We start from the raw sequence: 16319 nt of genomic DNA, 5'->3' as shown, positions 1-16319 counted from the left end.
TTCAGCAGGGCTATGAAGGCTAATCAGTAAAACTGCAATTCTTTGCAGCAACCTTTTCTGGACTTGATGACTATTGTAACTTCCTTTCCATCTTCTCTTCCATGCAAGAGAATTAAACCTTTTATTTCATTCTTTCGGCATTAGCCATCTTATCTACAACACTCATTAGTCTCATTGCTCTCTTCTGGCATCTTCCAAATGCAATGCCTCACACTGAACAGTCCTCCAACAGCTGAAGCCTAATCACTGCTTAAGGAGTAGAGTTTTTTTCCATATGACAATTCCTATCACAATAGCTTAAAAGCAAACAAAAACAAACAAAAAAACCACCACACCCAGTAAATTTTCTCTTCTCCTAAGTACATCTTAAAGCCTCTGTATTGGCAGCTAAACAAAGCTCCCTTGAAATTCTCAATGAAAAGGAAGACATATTTGCTAGCCTTCCCTATGGCATCCCCATCAATAGCATATCTACTTGTTGAAAGCTGGGTGTTGCACAACCAGTCTCAGTCTACCTCTTCTAGCACGTCTGCTGTCAAGGAGCAATTCTGCTCTCTGTCTTACTGAAAGCTTCCAACAGGATATGAAGACAGAGTACAAGAACGCCCAGATGCCAGAGGCCTCAATTCAATAATATACTTAGACATATATAAAACTCCAATCTTCTTTCTTAATATTATATCAAAGAAGCTTCAAAAAAAAAAAAAAAGGCAAATTAGGAACACCTGTAAGTGTCATGCTGAATCAGAGAAGGAAATGTATATTGAATAACTAGTTTAAAAGGCATAAGTGTTACCCATTGATTCTATGTAGTACAGATTCAGATTTTACCAGTTAACTGAGAATAGAAACTGATTTACTACAAACAAGATTGGTAAAGTGTTCAGTAGTAATAGGAACGATGATCAGTTAAGCCATAAACTCTTCTAAAGGCAAAAGAGAACAGAAATTGATAGCCTGCCTCAATGGCTCAACACGTGAAAGACACAAAGAAGGAAAAATCGATTTATCAGTAAGATCATGGAGAAAAAATGATCAAACAGGAAAGAACATCTGGACCAGTGAGATAATTGCTTGCAAAAAAAACAGACTGGTATTTCATATATGAAAGAGGAAAACATATTTCACGACCAGTTGCAAATGAAGGATAAAGAAAACCCATTGCATGAGACCAAATATTAGTCTTGCATCCACAGAGCAGAATTTAGAGCAATTTTCAGAAAGAACTACTGCTATTCCATGTGATTATAGTGATAAAATAAATTATTTCTAGCCAGACAAGGATCTCATCATAGTTCAAATTCCCTGTGGTGTCATTTCATGTTATATTTGAGAAATTCCTCAATAAAAATGTCAAATAGAGAATGAGTCAGGTTCCCCTGAGGATGGTTTTGGACATTTTCCAGTACAAATTTTAGCCATGAAATCTTAACCAAACACCTCCTCCCAACAAATAAATAAACAAGAAATTTTGGTTCATTAGAAAGAAAGACAGAAATGTTGAAACAAGAACGCAGGAAAAAATACTTAACCTGTCAGCCACAGTTGATATAACTAGTTGTGAATATTTCAAGTTTGTTATTTATAAAGAAGATTGTAATTATCTTGCTATACTGACGTTACTAGAAAGACATCCAATGAAGGTTTAAAAAGAAATGGAAACACTGTCAAGAAGAGATGGCTTAAGATTTTGCACAGACTGAAGTCAAAATCCTGACACAAGTCTTCTCCATTACAATTTGTTTTCTAGAGGTTCCTAGGTGGCCTGCAGGACTATCATTGAACTATCATTAGCTCCCATCCCTAGGCCTTCTATCTTAAATGACTAGACAAAGATTTCTGGTGATCTGTGTGTGAGACATGCAGCCCAGGTCACTGAAAGAGCAATTCAGCTGTCTGAACATAGGAGTCTGACACCATTTTAGATTCCTTATATTATCCCATCTGGCCACCAGCTCACACTCCAGATCTACAGCAGTAGATCCCATGTCACATCTGCCAGCTCCAGGGTGTTTTAAATGGTACAAGACACCTATGTTTAAGCGACCAAATTGCCCCCTAAGAGTTCTTGTTGTCTGGCTCCCTGTGTGCTGACAGAGCAGACCCCAACAGTAATGTCTGCAAGATCAAAAAATATGGGTGAGAAGTAGGTACAGTATAGTCTGATCTTGGTTCAGTCCCAGAAAATCTACTTCCATCTAAGCATATACACATCTGTGTTGCTGTATGAGAAGTTGGTTCAATCAGGGTTTTCAAAATCAACCTAAAGCGAATCTTACAGGCTCTTATATAAATTCATATGTTATGAAATACATATAATTCTTGTATAAATGGAAATGACAATTCTATGCAAGAATACCCAATGTTAAGTACCCACTTAATCTACTTAATCTGTTTACAGACTCAATTTCAGCATGCTGATCGAACATTACATGCCATTTAGGGGTGTAATGTTTTGGGGGCATGGTTTGGGGTAGAAAGGACCTTAAAGACCACCTGGTTCCAACACCCCTGCCATGGGCAGGAACATCTACCCCCAGATCAGGTTGCTCAAAGCCCCATCCAGCCTGGCCTTGAATACTTCAGGGATGGGGCATCCACAGCTTCTCTGGGCAGCCTGTGCCAGTGCATCACCACCCTCAGAGTAAAGAATTTCTTCCTTATATCTAATCTAAATCTACCCTCTTTCAATTTAAGGCTATTACTTCTTGTCCTATCACTATACCCCTTGACAAATAGTCCATCCCCAGGTTTCCTCTAGGCACCCTTTAGGTACTGGAAAGCTGCTGTAAGGTTTCCCCATAGCCTTCTCTTCTCCAGGCTGAACAACCCCAACTCCCTCAGCCTTTCTTCACAGGAGAGGTGCTCCAGCTCTCTGATTATCCTCGTGGCCCTCCTCTGAACTCACTCCAACAAGTCCATGTCTTTCTTGTGCTGGGGGCCCCAGAGCTGAACACAGTGCTCCAGGTGGGGTCTCATGAGAGCAGAGCAGAGGGGAAGAATCACTTCCCTCACCCTGCTGGCCACGCTGCTTTTCATGCACCCCAGGATATGGTTGGCTTTCCAGGCTGCAAGCAGGCATTACTGGCTCATGACAAGCTTTTTATCCACCAATATCCCCAAGTCCTTCTCTGTAGGGCTGCTCTCTATCCACTCATTGCCCAGACTATATTCATGTTTGGGATTGCCTTGACTTAGGTGCAGGTCCCCTGCACTTGGCCTTGTTGAACCACATCTTGTTCGCACAGGCCACCTCTCAATCCTGTCACAGTCCCTCGGGGTGTCATCCCTTCCCTCCAGTGTATCAACCACACCTCTCAGTTTGGTGTCATCCACAAACTTGCAAAGGATGCACTCAATCACACCATCCATATTGCCGACATGTTCAATAGTACTGGTCTCTATACAGACCCCTGAGGAACACCACTTGCCACTGGTCTCCACTTGGACATTGAGATGTTGACTGCAACTCTTTCAGGACAACCATTCAGCCAATTCCTTATCCACCAAGTGGTCATTCATTAGCTGCGAATATTCAATTTGCATTTGAGGAACAAACTTCCCCAGTCTGGTCCCAAAATTAAAAGGCAATTGTGACCTCTTTTAGTGTCCTAAAGTTACAGAGTGGGAGACAGCGAGCCCTTTGCTACCATTCCCACTCATTGTCTGTTCACTGCATCTCTTCTGGAGGCAACATGGTTCCTAACATTTTGGAAGTAATACAAAATGCCAGCTCAGAGAAACATGAATACGGGCAGACACTGATTCTGACAAACCTGTAAGATCTCTTGGCAAGCTTTGGAACAATACTTGGAACCAGAGCCACCTGTTAAACACAGTGGCTTATATTATTTTAGGCCTTTTCTGCCAAAACTGTCTGAATAGAAATCTATGAAAAGAAAATTAGAAACCTATCTCTGTAAACCTGTATATTTCACGATCAGAGAGCAACAACACAGACAGCATGGGTCCAAGATAATCCCACAGATCTCCTGAAGGGTTCGTCTTTTATCAGGTCCCTCCCTTTTCCTGTTCATAACTGCAAATATACATTGCCCTATTTCTGTAGGAATCACTTGGAAACAAAGTTGGTAATAGCAAGCTGTTCGAAACAACATACTTGCACATTTATTAGAATCCCAGGTAGCTGAAATATTTGATTGGGTTCTGTTCAGTTAAGAGATATTCGTGAACAATAGCATAAACAGTTTTTCTTTCATTTTCAAATGAATAGCTGGCTGCTCTTTGTTTAAGAAATACCACTTGCACAGTTAATCATTTGACCACCTCAGGTTGAGGCAAATAAATATATTTAGTCTGTTCTATGATAAATGAAATTTGGAAGTTTGAGTCAGAAACCTGTCAATGGTCAGGATGTATAATCCATCTGAACAAATATACACAGTTTGAAAATGAACGAAGTAGGAAATACATCTACTGAAAAGCTAACCAAAACCCTGCTCAGAAATTCTAGTTGTTCTATAGCTTCAGTGAGTGCAGGCTGGTGTTACTATACATTATGATTTCTCGTTCAGTACCTGATTTTTTGATTTTTCTTGCAAAGAACCCCAGCTTTACCAAAGTAAAGATATTGCGTGACACAGATGAAATATCCCTTTTCTTCACTGTATAATGCACATCAATTTGAAATGAATTTGGTAATGCATCAAACAGCGGTTGTTGCAATTATATTGGGAATATTGAGAAAGACAATACGAGTCCTATGCACTGTGACATAACTAGAATGACTATCAAGTCAGCAGGTATGGGAAACTGGATGTAGCAGTCAAAGTTTGTTTCCAAGTAATTGGTATGATGAAATTAAAACATAAAACACAAACTTTGTTTTCAGTATATAGGATAAAGCCCACCTCTTTAAAACAGAGCAATGGACATAAATCAAAATCACAGATCCCCAAATCCTAAGACTGCCGATACAACTAAGATCCTGCTCTGAACCTGTTTTTGTAGAGTTAGTGGACTGTGCCCATTTCCTTTGTAAACATCTATTACTGATAACTATTCTTCTGCCTTGTTTTATTGTCTAAGTATTCCTTCATCACAGCTGCACTTTTAACATTCAGTATCTGTTCATACAGCACGTTCAGGAATCCTTTTACCCTAAAAAGGGGGAAAAGAGGAAGGGAAAACTTTAAACTTATGACTGGAATTACAGAACTTGGAAGAAATAGGCAAAATATGTATGTGTTGTAGGGCAGATTACTTTTCTTAAAAAAGAAGTCCAAACATCCAGCACAAGCCTTGCTTAAATGAAAACAAAAAACCAACCCTGACCTCCAATGTTAGAGATGGACAAACTGATTAGAGCATGTTAGGATGATGAGTGCCAACTTTAATGGTCTGGTCTAAACCACACTGGAGTCAATAGAAACACTTCAACTTATTCAGTGGGATCTGGATCAGGTCTTCATCGAAAACATGTACGAGCTGACAAAACGCTGCCAGTACATCAGGCTTTCTTACCACAGTCATGAAATGAAACTTCCTTGCCAGCATTCACTACTTACCAAGACAGTTGTGGCCATCATGGGCTAACATGAACCCATCGTAGCAGGTACATCTGTAGTTGCCTGGAATGTTGATGCACTCATGGACGCAGCCCCCATTGTAGAAGTCATTTTCACACTCATCAATATCTAAAACACAAAAGGAGGATAAAGAAGTTTTTGTAAATAGAGAATCCTATGAATACAGGAAAATCCTCCAGCCAAGCATGATCTTTGAATATATGCATGCTCCTAATCATTCTATACACTTATATTGCATATTCCATCCAATAGATGGCTCAGGGAATTATGGGCAGATTATATGAGGATCATATGAGACTGAAATTCAGCAAGCTTATGCCTAGAACACTCCTTCCCAAATTAACTGTAGTATGACCACAGGAAACAATGATATGTTTTCAGAAAATTTTCAAGTGATTTTGGTATATTTTTATATTTAAAATGTACTTTTCATTTTCTGTTTAAAATAATCAAGCAGACAATGAGTTAAACCATACTATTAATACAGTGTAATAGATAAAAGTATGCCTTCTTTAACCAGAAAGTCTTCTCAGCACAAGGATGACTTGATATATTCCTGACAACACATAAAGCTATTTTTCTGTGCAATAAATCTTGACAGACATCATTTCTGAAATAGCTGTCACAGTCTGCTGAGCTCTGTGAAGTTGCTCTTGATAACACAGTACAGTTTTGTCCGTCTCTTTCGCTTTCCCCAAAAAGAGAAGCCCTGTTATAATTTTCTCTAGTATTTCACATATGACAGTGACAAAAAAATTTAAAGTTTTATTCTTAGAAAGTATGTTAGAATTACTGTTAATTATGTTTTGTACACTGGCATGCAACTGGAAAACCACCATGAATGACAAGAGATATTAATTCTATTTCAACTGCAAACAATTCTATTATGATCTTCCCTGACTCATATTTAAAAAAAAATAAAAAAATCACTTCTTCACTCATTCTAGAAAGTGCAAACTTTCTTCTTTTTACAGATTGTATCTTGACTTACAGATGGGATGTCAGCATTACAATTGCTGCTGTGAATCAGTGGCGCACATCAACCAACTAAAAATACACAAATAATTACAGTCTCATAACTTGATAACTGTCAGCTCTAAATCTGTGGTGTGCTAAACCAAAGTCCCCACCTACTGTCCCTAAGTTACATAGTGCGTGATATACCGATAAAGACATCTTCAGAAAATAATCTGTTGGTACATTAAAGCTATCCTGCCTGTACATTTCAAATATGCCTTCCATTGCAGAGGTGGATGACATACTTTGATATTAGGATCACACAGACTCTCTCTCTTTTTTTTTTTTTTTTAAACTTTCAAAACTATCACCAGAAAAGCTTAGCTACCTGGTATCATACTCAGAAACAATCCCAAAACAGCATGGTGGTCTGGGAAAAACAGATTCTTCTGAAAAGACAGCAGAGACTCAGTCGTTCACTGGCCCTTCAAGCATTTCTGCCCTTGGTCTGAATCTAAGTTTGTCCCTCCTAGCACAATCCTTTGAGATGTTTGATTTGGCAGAGCACGGACAGGCCCTCTCCACCCTTCTTTGTAGGTCTTCCCCCTCAGGTCTGCCTGCCCCAGAAACCTCCCCTAACCTCAGAATAGCCTATGTCTCCGTCCACTTCCATCCAACAGCTTCGAAGCCCTCCTTCTGCAATCTCCTCAGCAGTTCAAAATGGGAATTACTAATTTAACTCTATCTGCAAAAACAGTTAGCTTTTTTTGTAACTCAGAGTTCAGCACAACAAAAATGCTGGAAACAAGAAGGTGGAGAGAGGATCTTAATAAAAATAATACCTACTGATGAAAAGTAAACTTCCTAGCCTTTGAACCACTCATCTATTCTGAAAAATTCCCATCTTTCACTAAGTGCTCTCATCCGTTAGCTTTATCAATGCCTAGTCAGTGCAGTCTGCGGGTGTGTTCTGCCTCCCAGAGCCCAGTATGACAACAAAAAGCATCATTTGTGATTTTTCCTGACAACACTAACCAGTAAATCAGTTACTGCTTATTGGGGCCATTCCGAACACAGCTGCACTACAGTATTGCAAAGTCCCAGAGATGCTCTCCTGTCTTTATAGCCCAGTAAACCTGGGTACACATTTCTAGAGAATTCTAGTGAGCTCTCCACTTAATAAATATTTGCAAGGTTACTTAACCACTCATGAATATTGTTAAAAGCTTCCTATCATTCTAGGGCTACAAGGATAAAATCAGAGACCTACAGTAATGTCATGCTATAAATGGGCCAAGTCAATAACTGAAAAGCACATAACAGGACTTTGGTGTCAGGTGTGTACTTTAGTACGCTCCCGGGAAAAAAGATAACTTCATTTTAAGATTTGTTCTTAACTTTCATCCAGCACCCAGTTTTGTCTGAAGAGGAAATTCAGAAGACAGTGTGATCAGTTGTTACGTTACTCAGCATCAGACTGCAATGCACTGATCAATCCACTTCCTTTTTTCAATGAATTAAGTAAGACTATCTGTTAAAGCAAGCAACAGGAGAACCTTACAAAGGGACAAAAATCAAAGAAACAAAGCCTTTTGAATGCTTACCCTTTATATAATACTGATTTCTACAAAGCTGTACTGTGATTAGAGGCACAAGGTGCTGATGTAACACAAATACTTAAGTTCCAGAAAGGGTAATCTAGCAGATACATAAACCAGAAAAACAATGAAAGGAAAACATTTTTTTCATCTCTTTCTCTCATGAAGTTCCCGTTATGTTAGTTTTTGCCAAAGGATTAGAGGATTACTTTTTGTACCCCAACAACTGTACAAAACTAGGAGTGAAGCCAAACATTCTGCCTATTTTTAAGAGACATGATGTGCGACTTTTTTTTTTTCCCCACTGTTTCTTCCCCCTCTGAAAACACAATTTTATTTCAGAGACATCATCTATTGGCTGAGTGGAATTGCTATCTCCAGTACTCCTAGTAAAAAAACAAGAGGATATGACTGTTGATTTCAACACTTCAAAAAATATATATACATATTATCACAAAACCAAACCAAAGCCAAAAACCCTCAAAGTTGAAAGGTTAAACTTCTTTCAAGTTCCAACTGCACCAAGAGAAATGCAGACATAGTGCCTGCAAACAATGCAAACACTACTCTATCTTCTCATATCCTTGAAAAAGGACATTCTTTAAAGAATGCATTAATGAAAGTGTTGGACAACTGTAATTTACAGGCAGAATATTACATGTGACATGGCAGGATATGGCTTCCTCAGTTAGCCTAATACAGCAATAAAAGCAATAGAAATGCATTCAAAAATACAAACACTACAGGCTTGCTCTTAATCTGTTGTAAAACTCAAAATTCCCAGGGGCCAGCTATGTTTGCTTCCTTTTGTTTAGGTCATATCCTATTATTCTTTTTTCCCTGTAGTTGATAGAACTGGTTGTTAATCAGATTGTTGGCTCCAAACAGCTCTAACTCAGAAAGTTAACTTTTTCTACTAATTTTGTACCTTCAACTATCCTTACAATTTTTTTTAGTGTTTGGTTTAATATTGTCATTCACTGTGAAGGAATTGCCATAACACAAAACCAAAACAAGCAGGTACATGCAATGTTGAATTAGCAAGGTTTACTGCAATCCAGCTCTCAGTGGGAAGCCTACGGTTGTATCTGAATTGGCCAAATATTGATTTTTGTATCTACATTGGCAAAATATTGGCAAAAAAAGAGTTTTTACTCCAAGTAATTCCAGCTGTGCAGACAGGCAACTCTTGGGGTATCTGGTGAAGAAAATGCCAGAATAGGTTCCCTTAAAAAAGTATTGTAGTTTTCCCTCTAGAACGAATTCATTTTATATGGTATTACACTGGCAGCAATTATTGAAGCTCTGGAAAATATACCAAAATGGTTAAGGCAGCATAGGGCCATTTATAATAATGATACAGTCTGCTAAGAACCTATTTATGCTTACTGCATTTAAATAAGACAGCAACTCCCAAGGCCAGAGCTGGATGTGTACAACCACATTTTCAGTTGCCAGTGAGCTAAGTTCTGATCGTCCCTTTCTGGAACTGGTTTGGGAAATCTTGAAAATCCACTACTTGTTTCAAAAGTTTTTAAAGATAACATTATTGGGAGAAAAAAAAAGATAAAAAGAAACTTGCTTACTTGGGGGTACAACTAACTGTACAGGTTCATCTGTCTCACAAGATGAAAGAAGCTTGTATACTACAGTGTAAGTCCTTCTGGAAAGCAGAGATGAATCTTTTTGTTACAACCTGGAACTCTCTTTCAGCAGCCCTAGGGAACGCAGCCATGTCATACAATGCTATTGTCCTCCTCCATCAACTTGCTACTTAAAGGGTACATAAAGGACAAGCCTAATTGTTATATAAGCATCCAATAACTTTTTAAAATTCTAGACAGTTATCTGAGAAAATCTTAGCATTTGATAACATAAGGAAGTGCTGTAATTTGCAATCGCTGAATTTGAGTCATAGGAAGAGAATCTGAAGTTGTCTTCTTTACGTGACCTAATTCTTTTTAGTCTGGCAGAACCTGTATCCATCTTATACAGACTGACTCTTCTTTCATTATTACTGCTGAGACTCTCAGCAGCCCAGAAATTTGTTTTATTTGTGTATTCTGCAACAAAGGGATAGCACTCTCAGAAGTCTCACGAAGTCACTGTGATTTATAAGCCTCCAGAGAAGCAGATCTGCCAGGAGCATATACAACTTGGCTAAGAAATGTTCAAAATAAAACAAGAACTGATCTCTTCTGCTTCCAGCTTTCTAGTTTCAGCAGAGTATAAGACATCACTATGTAATAACTAATGTCCAAAATACAAAACAAACTGTAAAACAGACTGAAGAAATGCTTGTTCCCATTTTATCTAAACAGTTTCAGCCTGCTATCATGAAATTTGCTGTGCACTAACCATCTTTTCCAAGCAGAAGGCTGCAGAGACATTATTCTAGGAAAGTATAAAATCCACCTCCAGCAAAATCCATTCCGAGTCTTCATGAAACCAGTTGCCACTCATCACATCCTCAAATGTCCAAAAATCCTTACAGCACATACAAGAAAATGTATTTGTTAGCACAGCTACAGATCATTGTGGACAAAGCCACTGAAATCAAAGGAAACCTCTGTGTGGAGTTGACACATTTTGGATCAGTGTCACAGCTGAACTGTCAAAGATGCCTTATGGCTGTTAACATGCAAGAGCAAGAACGGCTGAGCCCTGAAAGTCAATGAGCCAAATTCAGCTTTTAGTGTTGAATTTCACAGATTTCTACAGAAAATTGGGAAGTGTGCATTGTAACAACCTTTATCTTGGCATCTATCAAGGACACAGATCCCAACACTCACCACGCAGCAGAACTTCAAAACAGGAGTAGGATTGGGTAAAATATGGGTTCATTTGAAAGTACTTCTAGACTACTAATGTAAGGGAAAATCTGGAGTTAATTTAGTAAACACAAATTATAATTGACTTTGAAAGAAATAATTTATGTGCTTGGACATTTTAAAATAAATGGAAAGGAAGCTGTCTGCCCTCATCAATTTCTTCTAAACTAAAGAGCCATGAACAAAACTAAGCATACAGGTATATTACACAGATGTGGGGTATTTCCTAAAGCAGTTGGATCTATAAAACAGCTAGAAAAATAAATATTAAATTATTCGTAACTGTACCTCAATGGACAAATCTACATATTTATTCAGTATCTAAAGAAAAAGATATTTCTGTTTTCATCTTTATCTATTAATCTAGCTGCTTTAAACAAAACACTGCCAAGGGGCATTATGGAGACGTTAAATAACATTGTCTTTAAAGACTTGCCAAAGGAACCATGTTTTTACCTTCATGCTCCATGAGAGGTTGCTGCTAGCCCTTGTTTCACCTACAGAAGACAAAGCACACCACTTGCAGAATTGTGTATTATCAGTAGTTTTGCGCATATTGCCTGTTTCTCCAGAACTGGTATGCAGCAAAGGACATTGCAAAATGCTGGAACACTTATTTCCATGTGGTAACATTTTGCACTTTTATGGCTTCTCTCTTAAAAGGCCTTAAAGAATTTTTACTGATTCATTACTGAGTTTGGTCACTGTTCCTCCCAGAACTAATGCAGCATCTTCTGAAAAAAAAAAAAAAGAAAAAAAAGCCCCATACTAGCTTCCAGTTCTTATACAATTAAGAATAAAGCTACAGTGTGAACAGAGCTTTTTTTCATACGATTGGGAAAGAAGTGACTTTGTAATATCTAAAGGTGAAATGCCCTGGGGTGAAATCCCAACCCTACAAAAGTCAAGAGGCATTTTTGGCATGGGTTTTGTGGAGCCAGGACAACATTTTTTCTGGGATGTATGGTAAAGAGATACCAGAGACAGGATCAGCAATTAAATTTCTTGTTCCCACTTACAAATTCAGAATAAGAAGCAGTGTAGCATCAACACTGTTACATTACTTTTAAGGAAGCAGGCAGAAATGTAGTAACATGCCAACTGACAAGAATACGAACGAAAAAAGAATACGAACAAAAATGACGAAGAATACGAGCTCCTGGATCATAATCAGATCAACATCTGATATATTTTCATGGCTTTTGCAGTCCCCAGATCTAGTCATTAAAAAGAATAAAGCCACATTATTCCCACATGGGAATATTTATATATACTCTGTTTCTTTGGCAGATTCTACATTTAATATACTTTCAGGAGTAACACACACCCTGGATAACCTGAACTGTGTAAGGTATTTGTATTTCCCATATTGAGTTGCACTTTCCTGCCAGAAAAAAAGCTCACACAAGTTAAAGACTGTTTTGGTTAAGTGCAGCCCAAATTTGCTAGAAGTTCAGCTCTCTTTGGAAAGCATTCAACCAGAACAAGACAACTAAAATGATAAGATTCCCAAGGAGTTCAGCATCAGCAAATTTCCACATGTTCAAAATTACTTGAAGCCTTTCAGTGTTCTGCTCTTAACATTTGCAAGAGTTGACCCAGCTAGATGTTTGAAGAATCAACTGGTAAAACGTTACCAATTCCTCTCAATATGACCTGCTGATACTCTGCTTCCCTCTGTGACTTTTGTGATGGATGAATTTTGCACCATATTCCAAGTCCAAATTTTATGAAGAAAAAATTGACATAACAAGAAACTGATTCATTTAATTTTTTTCTACTCCAAACAAACCCTTGACCTCCATTTCACAATGAAGTCCATTTCCAAAAATCCCTCACCATGAAAAACTTCCTAAGTCACTTTTTCTGTAAGAGAAAACAAATTCAAATTTATCATTTGTCACATCTGGAAACAAATCTGGCTCCTTCTGATATATATATATTTTAAATACTCAAAAATGCTAACATCTTTATTCTTTAGATGTTGTGACCTTGGAAACATTATGATCTAATGAATCAAAGAGGAACGCACTGCAGTTTTTATGGCTTTCAAGTTGTCATGATATTTTCAAGGCGCTTGTGCCCAAGAAAACTGTAAAATTTGATAGCCATTAGGACTACTCCGAGAGCCAAGGTGAAGGGTGAGCAGGATGGGAATGGGGTAAAACCAGAAAATACAGTCTAAGGTTTCTCAGTGGAGAAAGAAAAGAGTAGAACAGGTACAATAGGTTGTTTAGTATGAGGGTTTCTTGCAGTTTAAATCCCTCAACAGCCCTTCTACTAAGGGCACTGTCCTTCCAGTGTTTTCCATGTTAGCACATCCCTGAAGAAAAAAAAAAAAAAAACACTCAATTTTACAACTTTCTTCAAAAATGTCACAAAGCTCTATTTTCCACTGTTAAAACAGCAGTAAAATGAAAATGCCATGCCAACTTAATGGAGATGGTTTGGATGCAATCTGTGGCATTGTTGGGGTGTTTTTCTGGAAGACATCTCCTACAGTTTCCCAGAAAACATCAAGTAGTCTGTTGCAGTTTTATTTGCTTCCTCTTATTATGGGAATGCTGAGCATAAAATTAATCATACTTTGCATCTTGTTAAAGTCCTTGTCCAAAAGAGGGGGAAAAATATGAATCGAAGCCAAATTATGCAGGGGTATGGCCAGCTGGTTAAAAAGTACATAGATTTTTGAAGTGCAAACAGCCTCAAATTTATAACTATAATGCCTAAAACATTTAGTATGCACTTGAAGAGTAGATAAGATATCAAGCCATTAATCACTGTCCATAGGGTGGGACTTTTTTATTTTCTGTTTGTTTATTATTATGTTCTTCTCTAACAATAATTATCTCCTTATTGTTAAAAGTTGTTAAAAGTCACAAAGAGTGAGGATGACCTTACGAGAGTCACATTCCCTTCTTGAGGAGGAGATGGACTAACTGCTCTGGGGAAAAAAAAAAAAAAGCTCACAGGCACACAAGCCTTCTCTAAGGAGGCAATGGAGTATACGAACTTCTGAATTTATCAGCTGTAGAAAAATAGGTGTGTTTAGCAGTTACTGTTTTGTAAGTTTTAGTTAATGTTCTTCAAATATCATCCAGCATACAACAGGAAAATTAAAGAGTCGCATCCAAAGATTCTGGCAGCTAGACACGGTCGTGTACCCAGTGCTGTAAATAGAGTCAGCTCACACTGTTAAATGGAACAAGGCAGCAGACTGAAAATCCAAACTTTCTGCAGTAGCTGCATGGTTATATTTTACATTTATTTTTGACAGTGAATGACCATCGCATTCTTTATTCACTAATAAGAAATACAGTCTCTGGAGACTCCCATTCCATATATTTTTCTTAAATTCACTTTACCTTTCTCAGTTTTCCCATCTCTTCTCTTTCTTATGCACTTCCCTCCTTTCCCTCAAAAAATTGACTCACTCCTAGTTCAGAGTCAAAAGAAAGTTTTTAATAGCTGGGCATTTTAATACTGAAACTTTGCCTCTGGGCATCAGATTTGATATACTCTTCTAAATGACAGCAGAGAAAAGAATCTCCCCTTTGATTCATATCTGCACTTTGGTGCAGGTATTACTGCTTCAGTGTACACATACTTTACCAAAGGAAAGTTATCACTGAAGTACAGAGGATTAAAAATTACTTAAAAAACAAAACAAAAACAAACAAACAAAAAACCCACAACACCAAACTTAATGCTGAGATTTTGCATGCACTTGGTGTCATTTGCTGGCCAGATAAATACCTTTTGTGGTGGTACATATAACAATCCAGAAGCAGGAACGAAGAGGAGATCGAATAAATAACATGGAATATTCTTCATTTAGGACCGTGCAGAGTTTTTGACTGTTTAATTGATAAGTCTTCCTACTGCATTAATAGTTTATATAGCACTTTTTGCCATGAATTACTTTTGTGGGTCTAAAGCCTTTGGACAGCTACAGTCATTTATGGAAAAAAGTTTTCTATTAAATAGAACATGAATAGAAAACTTATTACATACATTTGTACATTATGTAAATTTATACCTGAGTATTATCTCTATGTGACATTTGCCATTCTAATCAGCACAATGGGAACTGATTTGGGACCATCCAAGCTCCATTCATACTTAATATAGCATTTTACCAGATTTAAAAAAAGAAAAAAAAATGTTATCCTGCACCAGGCATCTTGAACTCTTGATTATAGTTTATTGTGGTTTCACGTTTTTCCTAATTGATATTTAAACAGATTGGCTACAAGTTCTTTGAACTGCAAGTGAGATACTCAAATAAAGATGGATACCTGCAGAGCACATAACATTTTAGAGTCTGTCTTTATTCAGTGGCTGCCATGCCCAACAAGCTCAAGCAGAGAGATTTCCTGTTCACAAGCTGTTATGAATGTGAAACATGACATTTGACAGCATTTTCCCCACCACTTCTAAATCACAGCCATTTCCACCACAGCTCCCTCTTTTAATATAATGGGAAATGTTTGCTTCCACATCTAATCCTGCAAGTTCTTGGAGATCTAATGGGAGAATATTTTTGTGTGCCTTACTGCCACAACTGGTGTGCATACATCCTAACAATTACGGTTTCAGTAAATCACAGCAGGAGCTTATTCCTAGATCTTCAAACTGAAATACGCAACTAAAAACTTTGAGGAAGACGTTTAAAAGTGTTAATCTCCCTGATTCACACTGACATCACTCACTCACATTTTTCCAACCCTTCACATCTTCCTCATTTGCCAATTGTTTACCTCCAACCTCACTTCATTCTTAAACTCCTGTCCATTGTCAAAAGGAAACAATCCCAAGCCTCAATTTTGAAATAAATTCTCTTATTACCAGTCAGTGAATGAACATTAACTTATTGCCCAAGAACCTTCGTATCGGAGAACAGAAGGTAGCTATTCCTCCTTGCTTATTTCAGAGTATGCAGCAGATCACATTATAGTGTAAAATGAAGACTTCTCAATACCATGCAGCTCATGCTTCATGCTTCCCTGGCAGATTAACACTACTTCAGCTTCATATTGAGACAGCTAAGGCCAAAAGAGGTTTGAGGAGCTATACTGTAGCGGTTTTCAACAGTCTTGAGGAGTTTTTTTATATGTTCCAGCAGAGATACCAATCACTGTATAGCAAAATCAAGTCTTCTGACAGCAGGGTTTCCTTTTCAAATGATTTTTTCCGTAGATGCTTTAGCAGTAGCCCTTGGGCTAGTGCAGACTCCTAGCTGAGATCTGTTCTGTCGCACTGGTTAACCACTCAAGAAATACAATGTACTTTACATCATGTAGAATTTTTAGAGTGTAGAGCTTCCTGTCATCCTGTATTATTTGATCAAACTCCCTATTTCATATGGGATGTGTATCAGACAT

At 37.8% G+C, this 16319-nt stretch overlaps 1 protein-coding gene across 11 annotated transcripts in view; it reads right to left on the bottom strand.

The window, feature by feature from the left end:
* SCUBE1 (signal peptide, CUB domain and EGF like domain containing 1) overlaps window positions 1–16319 on the bottom strand; it is a 213891-nt gene that overhangs the window by 175155 nt on the left and 22417 nt on the right. For all 11 annotated transcript variants that reach the window (XM_035540961.1, XM_035540960.1, XM_035540959.1 and 8 more), the window contains exon 3: window positions 5529–5657. In XM_035540961.1, the coding sequence (XP_035396854.1) occupies window positions 5529–5657 (129 nt within the window). The remainder of the gene's footprint in view (window positions 1–5528; window positions 5658–16319) is intronic.

Source organism: Cygnus atratus, chromosome 1, assembly GCF_013377495.2.
Source record: "Cygnus atratus isolate AKBS03 ecotype Queensland, Australia chromosome 1, CAtr_DNAZoo_HiC_assembly, whole genome shotgun sequence".
NCBI classification, from domain to species: domain Eukaryota; kingdom Metazoa; phylum Chordata; class Aves; order Anseriformes; family Anatidae; genus Cygnus; species Cygnus atratus.
The sequence above is the reverse complement of the archived record's forward strand: the minus strand, read 5'-3'. Positions and strand labels throughout refer to the sequence as shown.